The sequence below is a fragment of the Fulmarus glacialis genome, unplaced genomic scaffold (genome assembly GCF_000690835.1).
Source record: "Fulmarus glacialis isolate BGI_N327 unplaced genomic scaffold, ASM69083v1 scaffold22961, whole genome shotgun sequence".
Lineage (NCBI taxonomy): Eukaryota > Metazoa > Chordata > Aves > Procellariiformes > Procellariidae > Fulmarus > Fulmarus glacialis.
The window spans coordinates 1-17,186 of NW_009191190.1; the positions used below are offsets into that span (position 1 = coordinate 1).

Sequence of the window (17,186 nt, forward strand, 5' to 3'; positions counted from 1 at the left end):
GCGCCCCACCATCCCTGCATACTGCTGTTGGGTAGTGCTCTGTGAGGTTCTCCCAGCGGTGGCAGCTGTGGTGCTGGCACCATAGCCACTAGCACTGTACTCTGCAGTGCCATAGCCACTCGTGCCATAGGCAGGTGCTCCAACTTGAGTGTAACCATACTGGCTCTGCGCTGCCCCAAAAGCAGAATTTGGGCTCCCGTAGGCACTGCCATAGGTCTTGTTGGCTCCGTTGGCATAACTGTCACCACGCTCACGGTCTCTGAAGCCACCTGAGTCTCTCCGGCCCTCTTTCACTCCCCGGAGCCTCCTGTCACACTCTTCCTGGTACATCAGGTTAGGGTTGTTTACTGAACTGCTCGTTCGGTAACGAGAACGACCTCCTGGCGATGGATATATTAAGATTTAGTACCGTGAACAAGTCTTAAACAATGAATTCTGGTACAATTATGCCACCCTTTCTCCCCCTTCTACATCCACAGTTTGGCCCACGAAGAGCAAGTTCTTTTGACTGACTATAACTTCCCTGCACAGCTGTGCATAAGCCTCTTCGTTTTGTTCAAGGTGGAAATATGAAGTTCAAAAAGGGTTCTCAATGCATGTGCTTGGAGACAAAGAAACAGAAGAAATTCAGGACTAACTTGGAAATATAAGGAAACTTATTCCTTCAGGGAATGGGAGGAAAAATAGTCTCGGTCCCTGAAGGTAAAGTCAGTGTATCCCTTTACTGATTTCAATTTTGCACGTGCATGCACACACATCTTGTTGCCTGTGCTTAGGTAGGAGCTGCAAAGAATTAATTCAAGAAAAATTAGCTCTGTGAGGACCTTATCAGGAGAAAAAAAACATTCTACAGCTAAGGTAAAACAGTGGACTAGCCTCTGTTGGGCAGAAATACTACATCTACATAATGTGTTGAGACCTCGGGTGCAAAACAGCTTTATTACTCATCTGTTATCTTAGACTTGCACTTACTACTTCCCTATCCTCTTTTAATCTTCCCTCCCTCAAAATGGGGAACCTATTCCCTGTGTAGCCCTTTTCCCATGTGCCTTTACCTCCACCACCACCTCCTCCTCCTCTGTGGTCCACAAGCTGCATCAGTTTGGGATTGATGGCTTGATTGGCTTCTTCCAACACTTTGATAAGCTCCCTGGCTTGTTTCAGGTTTCCTGGTGTGAAGAAGGTGTAGGCAGTACCTTTGTTGGTACTACGTGCGGTACGGCCAATACGGTGCACGTAATCTTCAGAGCTGTTCGGATAGTCGTAGTTTATCACAAATTTAACATCTTCCACGTCTTGTGAAGTGCCCAGGTGCGAAGCACAGTGAAGGGGTGGGGTTGAGGAAAGGGGAGAAGAAGAGAGGACGTGCCAACGAAAGGTGGGGAGCACGAATGCAGGTGACAGTAATAAGAAAAAAAAATACAAAGTTAGTAATTGTATGGAATAAATACAAGACAGACTCATCCCAAAAGAGTAGAAGACTCAAATTTAAGATCATCAGGAACAAAGATCAGTGTCCTAAAAAACAGTGGTAATTTTAAAGCAGTTTTGCCCTGCACTCAAATACATCCTCCCCGGAATGCATTTCTCTGTCTTCATGTGTCAAAGACACTGATGTTTGTGAATGGGCTAATTGAAATTCATACTTTTTAAAAAAAAGAAACAAAAAACCCCAACAAAAACACAATCTGGAAAGTGAAAATGCCACCATCAGACAGAGCAAATTGGGGTGGAGGGAAGGGCAGAACTGCCACAGTAAAGCTTTTACTCTGTTGGGAGAAGTCTAACAAACAATAACGGTAATGAGATCACTTACCTTCCACTTGGTAACATGAAATAAAAGGCAATCTTAAAAATATTTACTTTTACAGTCCTGATAAAATACAGTGAACTACTTTCCCTAGCCTAAAGCTTAAGACACTCCAATTACATTAGTATTATTCAGCCAACTCATTAAAAATTATCCAGACCTAGAATATCTTAACTCAGCTTTGTAGTTATCACCAGAATGCATTGCACTAACATTTCACCATGCTGTTCCGTCCAGTTCTGGCAAGCGTTTGTAATTTGGACGATCCTCAATTCCATTAGCAATTCCCTACTTTCTGTGTCAGACAGAAGCAGGAAATGAAATGATCAAAATTGTTTTGTATACAAAATAGTATTAAAATTTAGGAGATCAGAACCACACGCCTTTTGGAAAGTCACACTTTGTAAACTTACAGGACAGAAACAAAGTAAATGTTAGTGTAACGCTTCAGTGAAAGCACCTCAAGTACCAAAAGCACCTATTTGCTATAGTATACAATACTTTAAAAAGCACGGTATTACAGTAAGTGCCCTAACAGCTGATAAAAAAAAAAATTAAAAATCTGCATTTTAAGAAGAATATTCTGAAAATATCCAAGATAAAACACAGATTTTTGTGATTTCCTTTCCTTTTTTGTTGTTTTTTGTTTTGTTTTTTAAAGAGAGAAACATTCTCTGTTTGTTACCAGACCGATGCACACTCCCTCCTCCTGTGGGAAACCGCTGCAGCCGATCCCGTCTCTTTGCCTTTTATTTTTGGCGGCCTCCTTTCGAAAACTCCGCCCTCTGACACGGGACCACTGGAGCGCGGGGAGCATGCATCAAGGGTCCATGGCAGCGAGAAGTCCCCACACACGCTCGCTCTGTGAACTGGCTTAGACGCTTCTCTGTAGCCCCATTTGGTTGTGAAGCGCCGGAGAACCTGGGTTCAGGTAAAAGTTTCAGGTCCTCCAACGCTTTTTATCCCCTATTCGGGGTTCTTAGGGGCAATTGTCAAAAAAATGAAGATACAAAAATTACATCCAAAGGGTCAGACTGCATCTATTGCCCAGACTGCATCAATTTCAAAGGGGTTGTAGGAAAAATAAAAACAAGAGAGTTGTAGTGACAAGAGGGGGACTTTATGTCTGTTTCTTATTACAGCAAAGGGGGGGCTCCTCAGTCTTTGCTGACTCCAAAGTCCTGAATCACACCAAAAAAAGGGAGTGAGAAGGCAGGTTTCACAGGGGGCTGCGCGAGTCTCCAGCTAGGGTCCTTGATGCAACAGTTTTTTTAAAAAGGGGAAAGTGAAGTAAAGAGAGGAGTACGTATGACAGATTGCATCTTCACAGCCAGGGTGTCACTAGTCTGACAAGCTGCAGGCTACACGATCCTCAGTCAGTCCCGTTTTGCACATCCATCAGTAGCAAAGCAACTTCAATTACCACAGAGGTTACAAGGACGTGCTTTCCCGGCAGAAAGCACAGGGAATTGTAGCTACCAATGTAGACGGAACTGACTTGACTGGGGAGGAGCGGGAAGAATGGGAAGGCAGGAAGAGGAAAATGCAAAGGTGTTTTTCAGACTAGAAAGTGGTCCTGGTAGAGCACGCAGCTCGCTGAAGAAAGACCAGAGCAAGTACAAGACTCGGCTTCTCCAGTCTAGCATGCTCCAAAGTGTTTGCGCACACTCGCAACCTTCCTGCGCTTTTAGAAGATAATGTAGCAGGATCAAGAATTGAAACCGTAAATCATTTTTGACAGCTACCTGGGAAACATTCCCTTTGTCAGACCATCAGAATACCTATGGCACAGACAGTCTCCGATTATTAATCAGGAGAGATATAAACTAGCAAACATGCTAGTCTAGAGAGCTGTTTAGACCATCAATGTAGATGTGCCCCCACCCCTGCACTGAGAATGATCTGCAGCTGATATCAAAGCTTCTGTTAAAGAAAACAAAACAAAACAAATTCAATGTTTTTAGTTTAATAGACTGAACAAAAAAATAAAGTAAAAAAAAAAAAAAAAATCAGTGCAGAGAGAGGACCTCACTCCAGGGAATTATCACAAAGAAGTCATTATGGGACTCAGAACTTACCTGGAAGAAGCTTTTTTGAAACCAATGTTCCATTAGGAAGAGGGAAAGCCCTGGTGACTCAGCCAAAAGGCGCGCGCCCCTGTTTTATGTTATTTAGGTAGAAGCCTTCACTTTCCAGGATCTTGGAGGAAGTCGTCCAGAAGTTTGCCAGTTAAGTGACTTATTTTAAGAAGCAGCAAACTCAGGGCCCCAAAATAAGCAGAGATGTTGTTCAGTAACAAGAAACAGACTCTGGTACCTTTCCCCCTTAGCTCAGGTGAAGTGGAGGATGGGAAGTGGGGAGACTGTTTTCTGAAGTGTTATCCAATTGAGTAGTTTTGCCGGGAGTGTTTTTTTGAGGGGGGTGAGGCTGTTTTAAATGTCTAGGCAAGATGCACAAAGAAGCTACCAGCACATAGCAAGCCTGTTTAAAAAATGCTGCTAGAGAAAGCAGCTATCTTTCATACAAACTGGTTTCAGGCCTCAGTCCCTTCTCCCAACAGGCCCAAGTTCTAACTGCACAGGTCCAGACATGACCCTAGAGGGCAGAGACTGAAGTCCATATAACCACCTCTCTGAGGAAGTGTTGGACATTTTTTGAGGGGGGAGGGGAAGGAGGGGTGCAGGTTGTGTGACATAGGCTGCCAAGTCTAGTAATGGTCTGCCTGTATTAAAGTGACCATATGATGCACAGCTCAGCCACCCTTTCAGCATATGAAAAAAGAGAGCTCGGATAACTGAGATTTTTAACAGCTAGAGGTTTTTCTGAGCTTATTTGCAATGACTTGCAATAATTTTGTCTAAAATTTACCACAATGAGACATTGACCCCCAAGTAGTTTATCTTCTACCAAACTCAGGGAGGGGGCAATATTCAATGTCCATTCTTAAACTCGGAGCACTTCAGAAGTCATCCTCCTCTTCTAGAGTAGGCAGATGTGTAAGGACCGTGCTTAGCACAAAGTGTTGCACAGTACAAATACGCTTATTAAAAAAGGGGGCACAACTGATGCATCCAGACAGATCATTTTCAAACGACCAGAACAGAGCTGTGCAATTTTGATGCAATTACACACTTGGGTAACATGATGTTAAAGGCCATATATAATCTCAGTGGTCCTGCCTAGAAGGAACACAGAGGAAGGAAGGTTACATGTCAAGACCAAAGATCTGGAGCAGTGCTTTCTCAGATGTGAATACATCTGTGGGGTGAACATGCGTGTATACTGGGGTTGGTATGTTCAAATCTGTGGTGTGTCGTAGGGGAGAATATTAGCTATTTGCTGTTGAAATGCTCTCCCACAACTTCCTACTTGAACTTTATCTGACACGCTCTGAACTGAGAGCAATCCATCCCTATCATTCCAGCAACAAAAGCCGGATTTGGGGAAGAAGTGAGTGTGGTGGAAGGGTTGGGTTGCATAATTGGACGTCTCTTCTCCCTCTTGGCGATCGATTGGTCATGCCTAGGCCTTGCTGCAGACCAAAGCCTGTTCATTAGGAGCAGGAAGAGACTTTGAATATGAAAGAAAAAAAAAAGATTAATGTTAAAAAACGTATTTCACATGTGGGGGAAAATCACGCTTTGAATTTTTTTTTTTTTTAAAAAAAAAGAAAACATATTTCAGTCCAAAGAAGAAAAATATGCAGCAGTAGCCAAGAGTGGTCTATGTGTACAAACCTAGCCCACGAGATGCAACGTCGGTAGCAATGAGGATAGGAGCCTTTCCAGAACGAAACTCTGTAAAACAAAGCATGCTATGAAGTAAGATTTTTCAAAAATATAAAGTTACCTGAACTTGATTTACACTAAATGCTCATTTTCCAGAATCTAGGTAAGATGGGTCAATTTCAGAAACCCCAGCAAGTCAGGATATAATCTGTCAACTATTTTTCAAAGTCCAGCTCTCTGGGTGAAGCAATTTTCCCATTGTGTTTTTGTTAATTAAAAAAAAAAAAAAAATTAAAAAAAAAGGCAAATACAAGTACTGAAATTAACAGTACAAAGGCAAAGGAAGTTCTTTTGAAATGCACCTATTGGGTATAACAACAAAAAAAAGAAGACCGGAGAAAAGCATGTCTTGGTAAGTTACGTACAGCAGCCTGAGTTATTCTCCCCTCAGTGATGGACTCACCATTTAGCACCCAATCTCTTTCTGGCTGACTCTTGTCTCCATGGATACACATAGCTGGCCAACTGCCAAACAGAGATGCACATTAGTATAGACAGAAAGTACATACATTAAAGGCAACAGGAAGCTTTATTGGCATTTCAGTAAAAAGACAAAAAATGAAAGACTTGAGAAATATTTTATTCCCTGTCCTCCTCTGGCCTATATCTACCTAGCACGTATACTGGTTTGTTTCTTGCATGTTAAACCCACTACCTACATAAACAACCATCTAAGCCAAATCACATTTGCTATATTGATACAGTCCTGATCAGCATAGCAGTATTCTGATACATCAAAAGCTGCCCAGCTTATAAATACTCTCTCTTGCACCAATGCTTTGATGGACTGGAACCTCCTGGGAAACTAAGACTGAATTCAGCCAAGAAAAGAATAGACAAATTTTTCCCAACAATAGCATCATGAACATTTAAACCTTACTGCTTTTGATTACAATTTCTGTTTCCCACTAGAAACAAGGGGAGGGAGGGGGGAAGGTAATCACCCATCTCTGCGCATCCTTCGAGTGAGATCATCACATCGCCTCTTTGTCTCCACAAAGATGATAGTCTTGTTTTCCTTCTCTGCCATGATTTCTTCCATCAGTTGTATCAGTCTAAAATAGACATGAGAGCGAAGATGTAGATTCACATATAGAAGAATATAGGAGCACTCTCTCAACTTACATTGAGAACATATACAACATGCATCCACATAAATAAGTCAGTATCACTTACACAGAATTTAGGTCTGTTGTACAACAGTGTGGTTAGAACATATGCAATAGACTAGTTAGTTACAGGACTTACTTATTTTGTAACACTCAAAGGTTACACAATACTACAAGTAACTTCACTATTCAGAATTCGTATTTGGCTTTCAAAGCAACATAGATTTTTAAGTACAACAAAAAAACCTGAAATGGCAGGAAAATCAGCTTACTTATGGTCTTTCTCGCTTTCCATGCATACATCCACTATCTGCAGGATATTGTGGTTGGCACTCAGCTCCAAGTTCCCCACATTGATCTGAACATAGTCCTGCAGGAAGTCCTCGGCAAGCTGGCGCACTTCTTTTGGCCAGGTGGCACTCCACATCAGAGTCTGTCTGTCAGGCTAAAAAAAAGGGAAAACGGATTTATTTAAGGTACTGGACTTCAAATGGGAAACCAAAGGAGGCTGTCCTTTTACAAGGTTCGCGCACCCTTATCTGGTCAACAATTTTACGAATTTGGGGTTCAAATCCCATGTCCAACATCCTGTCTGCTTCATCCAGCACCAGGTACGTACACCGACGAAGGTTGGTCTTTCCTGCCTCAAGGAAGTCAATCAAGCGACCTGGTGTAGCAATGCAGATCTCCACACCTTCAAAACAGAATGAGGAAAAAGAGTAAAGCTCTTCATTTGAATGTCAATTGGTATTTTTAGTCAGAATGAATCACCTTCCAGAGCAAAATTGTTGAAGGGGAAAAAAAAAAAAGCACCACCCTCATTCGTACCCAAGATTGAGTCATTTCAGTAGAAGCCCTAGTTTCTTCTAATTTTTTTTTCCATTCTGAAATTACTGTTACAGTGCTATTAGAATAATAAACGCAGTATAGAAGCTAAAAGCTTACTGTCAGAAAACACCAGCAAAGAGCTGTCCAAAAATCAGAAGTAAAATAAGCTTCTACTCAAGCCTGACCCACCTTCATCCAGAATTATACAGTCTAAAGAGCTCTCTGGAAAAATAAGAGCAAACACCAGCTAAACTCCCCATGTTAAGCAAACATGAAGTGCTCCTCTTGCTATACTGGTCAAATTACTTCCACTTTTTTTTTTAATATATAAAGCCAAAGCATGAGCTTTAATACTGAGTAATTATGCACCAATAGTGATAGACAACCATTCTGCCCGTATCTGTTAGCATAAAAACAGAATTCAAATATTCATAAACTAGTATCAGGAATGGCAATTTATACGTTCCTTAAAAGGAGGGACTGGTTTCCACAGATTCCCAAATCTTACAGGTGAGTCCTTCAGTGTCACTGAAATGTCCACAGAAGGTTAAGTTTAGGTAAGCAGTGAGGTGAAAAAGAGCAAAACCCCAACAGCTTTCTTGATACTGCACTTACAGATGCAGAGTATTTTGTGGCAACCCAGATCTTTTTGTCTGTGTCAACCTGGACTCCTCAAGGCTGTCAAAGCTGGGCATGCTTCTAGTTTCTATAAAGCTCATCCAAGAACTAGATTTCTAATGGAGCCATTAGTCTGCCAGGGAGACTGAGGACTCTTTCAATGATGTACTCCTCCAAAATAAATTCACTAAATACCCAAAAAATCACAACTGAGAAGAAAAATGTTTTCTGGACTCTATCTATTCAACAATCTTTGCTGCAGAAAATACTAATTAATCATCCAAAGACAGTAACACCTGAAAGGACTGAAAGCACTGAACCTGCCAACACGCTCTAACCAAACAGTTTTCTTCATATGCAGAACACCCATTTTACAGCACTTCAGAAAGATGTGCAAAAACTCACCAAGCTGATCCTCCCACGGTCTCTTCGTGTAACCTTTGACTCTTCCATTGAAGATGCTACTTTTGAATTGGAATGCACTACCATTTTCTGAACAGAGCTATCCCACAGCCTTCTACCACACATGCCTTTACCCCATTACTGCAGTTTTCAATAATGACTCTGCAAACTGCAGTGGTAAGTAAAATTTTCTGATTTCTTGAGTAGATCTGTATATACAAGCTTACCTTGATAATACTTCTTACATCTTTTCACACAATTCTACTACATTTTTTTAATCTAGTGAACATGAAAGCCATCAGCACACTCCTGCATTTGAAATTGTATGTAACTAGCCCTAGATATGAAGGTTAGGTCACTTGAGCACTACTGTGTTACACTGGCTGATGCAGAACCATGGTTCCTCATCATTCCCAACTCCAGCCCCTTGCTATGTATGGAAAGGCAGTTTCAGAACATTATGGGGTTCATGAACAGAAACAGAGTTTAAGAACAACAAAAGAAACAAAACCCACTGCCTAATGAAGCTTCTATACATTCAGAAATTAAGTTTGATTACTTGAACAAGCATGGGCAGGAACTTGCAATCTGGCTCAAGAAAAATCATTCCTTAAACTCGCTGCTACTGCATTTCCTCGAAATAACCTGTTCTCCTTCTGGTCAGTTTCCTTTCCCCCTTCCTATGTCCTGATGATCTTCACAAATGGAAAGTTCAAAGAGAAAATGGAAAGGAAATCTAATATCCAAGTATGTCGCTACACAACAAAGAAGAGAAATACTACATGCACTATCATCGTAACTGGAGAAAGAGATAACTGCTCATTCACGCACACCCCCCTCTCCAAACAAGTTTTAAGAAGGTAATTTTGTTTTTACAGAGATTTTACAATACCACTTCCTCCAGAAACTGCGAACACCCAATTTAAAATTACCTCTTTCTAGATCTCTGATTTGGGGACCTTTGGGTGCGCCTCCATAAATGCAGGTACTCTTCAGTCTTGAACATTTGCCATAATCATCAGCCACCTGCTGCACTTGCTGGGCCAACTCTCTAGTAGGTGCTAGAACCAGGCACTGCAAAAGGAATCAATTCAGGATAACTAAGCTGCACACACATCCCTAACTTAAGGGCTCCGCATAGATACCACAAGCAAAGTTGGACCATCTGCTCTTTATTAGCTAAAACATTTAAGTATCTTTAGACTATGCCAGTAATTGCACAGAATTTCAACTAACGAGTGGGATGTTCACATTGTGATAGCAAACATTTCTCTACTTACTATTCTGATACACCAATTAAATAAAGTACACATCTCATTAATGATGCCATGCCATACACGCAAAGAGGAAGAGAATTGACAAGCACTTACGATTGGGCCATCCCCTCTCTCCAAATATGGCTGGTGGTTGATGTGAACAATTGCAGGCAGCAAGTACTAAAACAGAAGAGCTTTAAGTCAAGACACAGGACTTCAATATGCAATGCCAATGATCACCTGCCATGACAAGTGGATCACGGCAAGAGCCCACTCAGCCTAACATCCCTTGAAGAAGCCAACACCTGATGTGAGAGACAGCAAGAAACCTTGGCTATCTAAAAATCAGGATTCTGCAAAACTACATATTTGCATTTAACCAACACAACAAAAGATTTTCAGAGCTGCTGACCAACCATATCTGCTTTGACATGAGCACAAAATATAGCCGCTCAGCACCTCTGAAAGGAAGGCTCATTTAAATTCAGAGTCAAGTTAGTAGAATTGAGCAGTCTTGGCTCTAACCAAAATTAATGTATACCTTGAAGACTCAACCATTCTTTATTTTAACTTGCATAGCTAATAAAACAAATATGCTAAAGAGCACATACTGTTTTTTAAACCACAATGTAAGCATAGACTGAAAAGAAGTGACTAAGCATCCAAAAAGAAAGACATACACAAAATACATGCCTGTGAATAAGACAGGCTAGTTGAGACTTAAGTCTCACCCATGACACAATAAAGCAAGCTTTAAAAACATGTAATCATCTCCCTTTATGCTTGTAGTACAGAGTAATTTCTGCAAAGCAACTAGGAAAACTAAATAAATAGATGAAAGGGAAGAATACATACTGCTAGTGTCTTCCCAGAGCCAGTCTGCGCAATGCCCACCATATCACGACCACTGAGGGCTAGTGGAAAGCCTTGGCACTGAATTGGAGTGGGTTCTGTGAAGTTCTGGTCCATCAAGGCATCCATCACATACTCTAAGCATTTAAGAAAAGAAAAAAACTCTTAAAGGATAACTGAGGCTTCAGAAGACCTTTTAGAAAACAGAACAGGCCTAAACAGTTACTGTTTTTGAATAATCCTCATTATCTTAAAGAATGGCAAAATACTTACGCGGAAAGCTACACTGGTGGAAGGCAAACACAGGCTTTGGGCAGCCCTCCATTCCTCGAATTGTTATCTCTTTCTTTCTTCGCAATTCTTCAACTTCATACTATTTATGTGGGGGAAAAAAAGCAAAGACAAATGCCAAATGTCAGCAGGGACTTAAAGTGCGTGTTTCTAACTATTAACTCACTTCACACATCTGTATAACAGCTTCATTAGAGAACTGAATAGAAACGGGTATCTAAAAAGGACTGCTTTCCTGAAGATTTTATCTTGAGATTGAGCTATCAGGTAGCTTCTCCAATATTCAGAGGTATGAACTCTCTATGTAGTCTAGAAGGACTAATGCGTCTCTCCTCTTCCAATCAGTCCTTTTTAATGAAAAGTGTATTGATACAGTATTTTTAAGAATTATACTCTTCTTCCAGAGGCCAGAAATGACCAACAGCTTCAAAAGCTATTAGAAACACAGGATCAGATAAGAAACATGTTTTATGTGACAGTGCTAAGAACTAAACAAAATAAATAGGCCCTAATATATTACGAACAAGCAGAAGACAGGGCAGTCCCCCTCCTTCAATTAACACATTCCAGAGGTGGTTAAATACAGAGCTCTTGCTGGACAGCTTTCAACTCAGAAATGTGGCTTGGAATCTTTCTGGAACCAGCACTTCTTTTCTGCATGAAAGAAGCCCAGGCAACGTCATAATGATACCCTAAGACCTCACAATTTTTTTTAATAATGGAACTTCTTAAAATATTTCTGAAATATGTATCTACATAAGCATAATTTTTGGATTAGAAAAAGCATTTTATCTTTGTGTAGGTTATCTTGCAAGTCCATCTGCACTTTGCAACATGCTTCCACAATTCATGACCTTATTCTAATGCTTACTAAAAATCAATAGAAAGATACACATCAATACCAAACATGCACTTTATCCAAAGCAATAAATTTACTATTTGTGAGAATCTCTTGAGCTTGAGTGAAAAGGTAAAAAAAGAAAACAACTTCTGGGAAAAAAGTGAAAATCCTTTTAGTTGGCTACAGCAAAGAGCGTTACAGCAGCTAACACTAACTGTGGTTCAGTAGTTCAAGTTGTTGTCTCTTTAAAATGCCAATGCCTCCTTCAATTCCTTTATGCCATATAAATATCTCATGAATATTTCACATGAAGATTTGTAAGTCTACATAATTGGGTAAGAACATTTTGTTTGTTTGTTTCCTCGTGTCAAGAATGAAATCTCTTAATTTCTAAATATAAAAAGACATTAAAGAGGGAAAAAAATACTCTAGACTCAAGTGGGGTAAGAAGGGGAGATTTACTGCATCTACAGAGTAAATATGAAGTACTGCGTCCAGTTTTGAGCCCCCAATGTAATAAGGACATTGTTTTAACAGGGGGGAAAGCTAGAGGCTGGAGTACAGGCGGTATGAAGAAAGACTGGGAGCGCTGGATTTCTTTAGCTTGGGAAAGAGAGGACTAACAGGGGAATTTAACTGCTACTTTCAACTACCCAATGGGTTGCTATAAAGAAGATGTTGCAAATAATTATTAGGGGGCAAAAAATACCATGAGAAACATTAAGCCCTGTGACAGCCACTCAGAGAGGATATAAACTCTCCTCATCCCGGGGAATATTAAAACTCAAAAGGACAAGGCACTAAGCAACCTGCTGTAGTTTTGTAGTTACCCCTGCTCTGAGCAGAGGATTAGACATCTCCCATGGCCTCTTCCAGCCTGAATTATTATTACGATAAAATATTATTTCAAATGTTTCTCATATATTTCTGCCACTCTCAGTTCATTATTTTTAGGTTCTTTCAGGGCCTCCCCAGTACTGCAACTCTCAAGCCCTCTAAGTCTTACTACACTGACAAATAGCTAGACCAGAGAAGCATGCTGATGATGATTTACAATGACCAAGTGTAAAATATCTTTTATAAAAACAGCTAAGAGCAAAAGCATCACCTTTGCTAATGTTAAATATTGAAGGCAACTAGAACCAGTATTCTGCAGAGAACACAGACACCAAACAAGCTTAATGAAAAGACAGTTCTATTCACACTGTCCCAGACTTCCTAGGGCAAGTTTTTCCACCTGTGACATTTTCTGCTGTAGGCAAAATGGAACAGACAGGATCTGAAAACTTACCGGAGTAAGCCTGGCCACTTCCGGATGTTCCACGTAAAAATTCTTCTCAAACTTGGGCAGTTCATTTAAATCCCATTTTTTCTTACGTAAACGTTCCCCTGGATTACCAAATTTCTTTGGAGGAAGAGGACCTCCACGACTCGCTCCAAACCTGGGAATGTCAATATTAGTTATAAACAAGAGTATTTAATTACTCTGGAATTTGCAGGTTTCTTAAACATTTCCCACTCTTTTTTTCTCCCCAAGTTCACGCATAAGCACAATATTCTAGCAAAAGTCACTCCTCCTCTCCCTCCCCCAGTCATTATGATGGCATACAATTTCTTGAAATACATAAACCTGCTCTAAGTCAGTTCTAAACTCAAAACCAGTACAGCCATTTGTAAGTCACTGCCTTAAAGCTCTCGTCTCTACATTTCTACTTCAAGGTTCCCTCCCTCGGGACAAAGCTGCGGGTACAGCTATAGCACTTATCTTTTCTTGAAACTGACAGTATACTTAAAACGTGGTTAGATGAAAGGGATGAGAAAAATCTCTAATCGCAACTTCACTCCCTCCCCCTCTATGTTTTCTCTCCTTTCTTATCAAGCAGTATGCCTCAAATAAAAAACAAGAGTGAAGAACAGAAAGTAAACAAGTCCTGCCAAGCCTGCAAGTCCATCTGTAATTCTAGAACCAAAGAAATTTAAAAAAAAAAAACACCAAACAAAAACAAACAAAAAACAACAACAACAAAAAACCCCGAACTTTATAAACCAGAGTCTAACAGGGGAGAAAAAAGGGGAAAAAAAGTACCTGGGAAAAATCATATCCTCTCTCAAATGCTTTTGATGAAGACTCAAGACAGTAAGAAGCTAGTGTTTCTTCTGCTAAAAAATTCCTAACTAGCAGAACTACTCAGAAGTTACTGCTCTTTCTCGCTCTCGTAAGTTTTCTTCACCCAGTTAATTTAATACACTTAAGAAGGTTAAGAACTAACTGTAATGACTAATTGATGCATCAGACAAAACATGAGCTTCTAGCAACAACCTGTAAGAGTAACTGAAAACTGAGTGGCATAAAATGATTATTTACTGTAAATATTATAAATTATATATTTTAAAATTCCACAAAAAAAGTTACAGCTCTTTCATTAGCATCATACAAACACAGCAGAAGGTACTTTTCCAAATGCTATCAGGTCAAATTTTGTCCTAATTCAGATTTTGATTAATAAAGCTACAGCTTTTTGCAAAACATGAATTCATGAGAAATGGCTGCTTAAAACAAGACTTTTATTTAGATAGCAAATCCAAAGTGTCTGCACCTTACTGAGGCAGTCCGCTAGTAAATAAAAAACTGTTAATGAAACAAACCGAAAGCAACAAAAATCCCAAAGCAATCTTCTTACACTAGTACCAGGGCAGAGGGGGGGAAAGGGGGGTGAGTTGCTAAAAAATAAAGATTTGAAATTAATTTCTGAATTATCTTAAGTACAAGACTACCTGTTCAGACATTAACTACATTTTCTTTAAAACACTTCCCAATGGAAACTACGAATTACAGTGATTAAGAGACCAAAAAAAACCAGAACTCAAATAAACATATTAACAGGAAGAAGGGGTTACATTGCCGGAAAAGCTAAGTATGGTAGATATAATTTAACTTAAAACCTGCTAAGCAAGTTTTAAAATGTTTTCTTTGTTGGAACCGTTTCATTAAGTCTCTTCCCTCTCCTATAAATATCCCTTATTTTCTCACCAGTATGTCTATCAGATCCCCCAGACAGCCTGCATAATCAGCAATTTTTGTCATATGAAAAGCCTTTGAAACACAACTTCAAAAATTCATTTAAGCATTACATTTTCTTTCACGACAAAGTAGAAAAAAAAAAAAGTACAGATTTTCATTTACAGGAACATTGACCTTTATTGAAGATGTCTCTTACTGATCATGCTAACTTGAGGTCAAAATGACAACCATTTCTGTATCCAAGGAGTTCTAACAAAACACATAGTCTCACTGAAGTCAACTAGACGTTCAAAGGACCAATGAGTTTCTTTATGAAAGGAAACATATGGAAGAACTGATTGCAAGACTGGACACTGAAACAGCTGGGTGCTATGAATATTTGCTCCACAGCTATCCAGAGGGAAGAACCAATATATTTTACATAGAAGTCACATAGTTTTCAGGTCTCCATTCTCATACACAATATGGCTGTATGCTGATCTGAAAGAAGTGAGCTAAACTGGCAATAACTGACCCTTTACATTCCGATTACAAGTAAAACGAGATTCTAATTCCAGTAAAATCTCAGATTATTCCACTGATTTGCCAACAGTTCTCTTTTCAAGTGTAAATTCAGGCTGACTCAAAACATTCTTCTCTAATATTACTGGTGCCATCGTTTCTGGGACAGAACCGAGTGAATTTGTTACATTCCAGAGCAAAACAGTTCAACTTTCCATTCTAAGAAGTCACCTACAACTCGTTCCTGACAGGAGGAAAATGGAAAGCCTGTATTTGTTTAGCCTATGAAAGAATCAGCACTGAGAAGGTGATAAACTTTCAAATGGTGCTTAAGCAGCATGCTGGGTGGCCCAAAATTTTATAGAGGTTATTTATGAAACATGATTGTTGTTAGTGGTTACAAGTATTTTCACACCTTAAGTAGACGTATATAATAAACTGAATTCTGATGCACTAAAACTTCCAGGATAATATGCCAAGAAAACGATTTTCCATGCAAATGTCCAAAAACTTCACGAAGAACCATGTAAGCACTCCTTTTACTTATGCAAAACCCCTGATCTAAAAGAGAAGCATCCGCCTATAATCAAAGTCTTTACACAAAATGAGATTACACAAATTTTAAGGCACACCAAGTGTTGTGACAGTGCTTTGGACAGTGTTCTTTTAAGTAACCGTATATAAATCTGCGTACTCAAACTCACTCACTAAACTCCAAAAACAGCTGGGGTCTGAACTATCTCAGACTTGCCAAAGCGTTTACTCCAGTGTCCTTGTGTTAAACTGAGCTGGAAATCTCATAGTGGAAAAACACCAGAACCCTCCTCTCTGTGAAAAAAATGAAAGTATCTTTTAATTTCAGAGCGTGAAATGTGGGTGTAAGATAAAGCAAGGATACAACTATCTCTCGCCACAGATGACGAGAAACTAAATGTTAAAATGCATTGCAACATATAAACAAAATATTCCTGAATCTCCCAGCGGGGAGGGAAAACAAGAAGGAAAGGAAAGGAGAAAAAAAAAAAAACAAGGGGGGAAAGAGAAGACTCATTAACTGAGATCTAGTCTGCCATATTAAGAATAACAGAACCCACATGATATGTTTATTGTTAATCCTTGAGAATGGAGGCCTAACTACTTGTGATCTGAAGGACAGAAAATGCCACTCTCCTAAATTAGTTCCAACCTTCTCTTTAAAAAGGCCTGAAATTAACGTTTTATTACTTTCAACCCTTAAAAAACCCTCAAGTCTCAAACTAGTTATATACTATAATGCCATTGTACTTATTGCTGCCATCCTCAGAAGAAAAAAAAAAAATATATCAAACCTGCAAAAACCTTTTCCAAGCCAAGCTTCCTTTAAATAGCAGAATCAAGAGTATCAAACACTAGGCCTCTGCAGTACCACACAGACAACTCCTGTTTGACTGCTACGTAAGCTCGGTCATGCTCGTTAAGTGTGGTCCAGGGCCATGTTTACTAAGATCACCCTCCTGAGTATGCAACTCCCCTGCATAGCAGCAGTTTTCAATCTCATTTCCTCTCACGATAAGCCTGGGAGTACAACCGAGAAAGATCTTTTACCAACTGCCATCTTTCTAGTAAGTCCAGAAGGAGCAATGACAACTAGAAGGGTAGACCGTCTAACCACCCTTGCCAGGGCCACCAAGATCTCCGTGGCTTGCAGGTGCGGGGGTGGAGAGGGGGCAGCAGGGTAAAGAAGAAGAGGGCTGGCATAAAATAAATTTGGGGGGGGAAGGGGGCGAGGGGCAGGCCTTAAAATTGCAAGCAAGGCACACACGGTTACACATAAACGATGGAAAAGCTAAATTAAAAATAAAACAACCCACCACCACCCCTTGCTGCCA

General features: G+C 40.0%; 1 protein-coding gene across 1 annotated transcript; it reads right to left on the minus strand.

Moving 5' to 3' along the window:
* Positions 1-6: 6 nt before the first annotated feature.
* Positions 7-13,237, minus strand: DDX17 (DEAD (Asp-Glu-Ala-Asp) box helicase 17; the record flags this gene model as incomplete). The annotated part of the gene is made up of 12 exons (XM_009586606.1): positions 7-380; positions 1,056-1,295; positions 5,548-5,607; positions 6,002-6,063; positions 6,543-6,653; positions 6,980-7,152; positions 7,241-7,401; positions 9,488-9,629; positions 9,926-9,991; positions 10,667-10,800; positions 10,937-11,036; positions 13,087-13,237. Coding segments are annotated over 12 exons (1,774 nt in total), but the record flags the coding sequence as incomplete, so codon positions are not given.
* Positions 13,238-17,186: the final 3,949 nt, after the last annotated feature.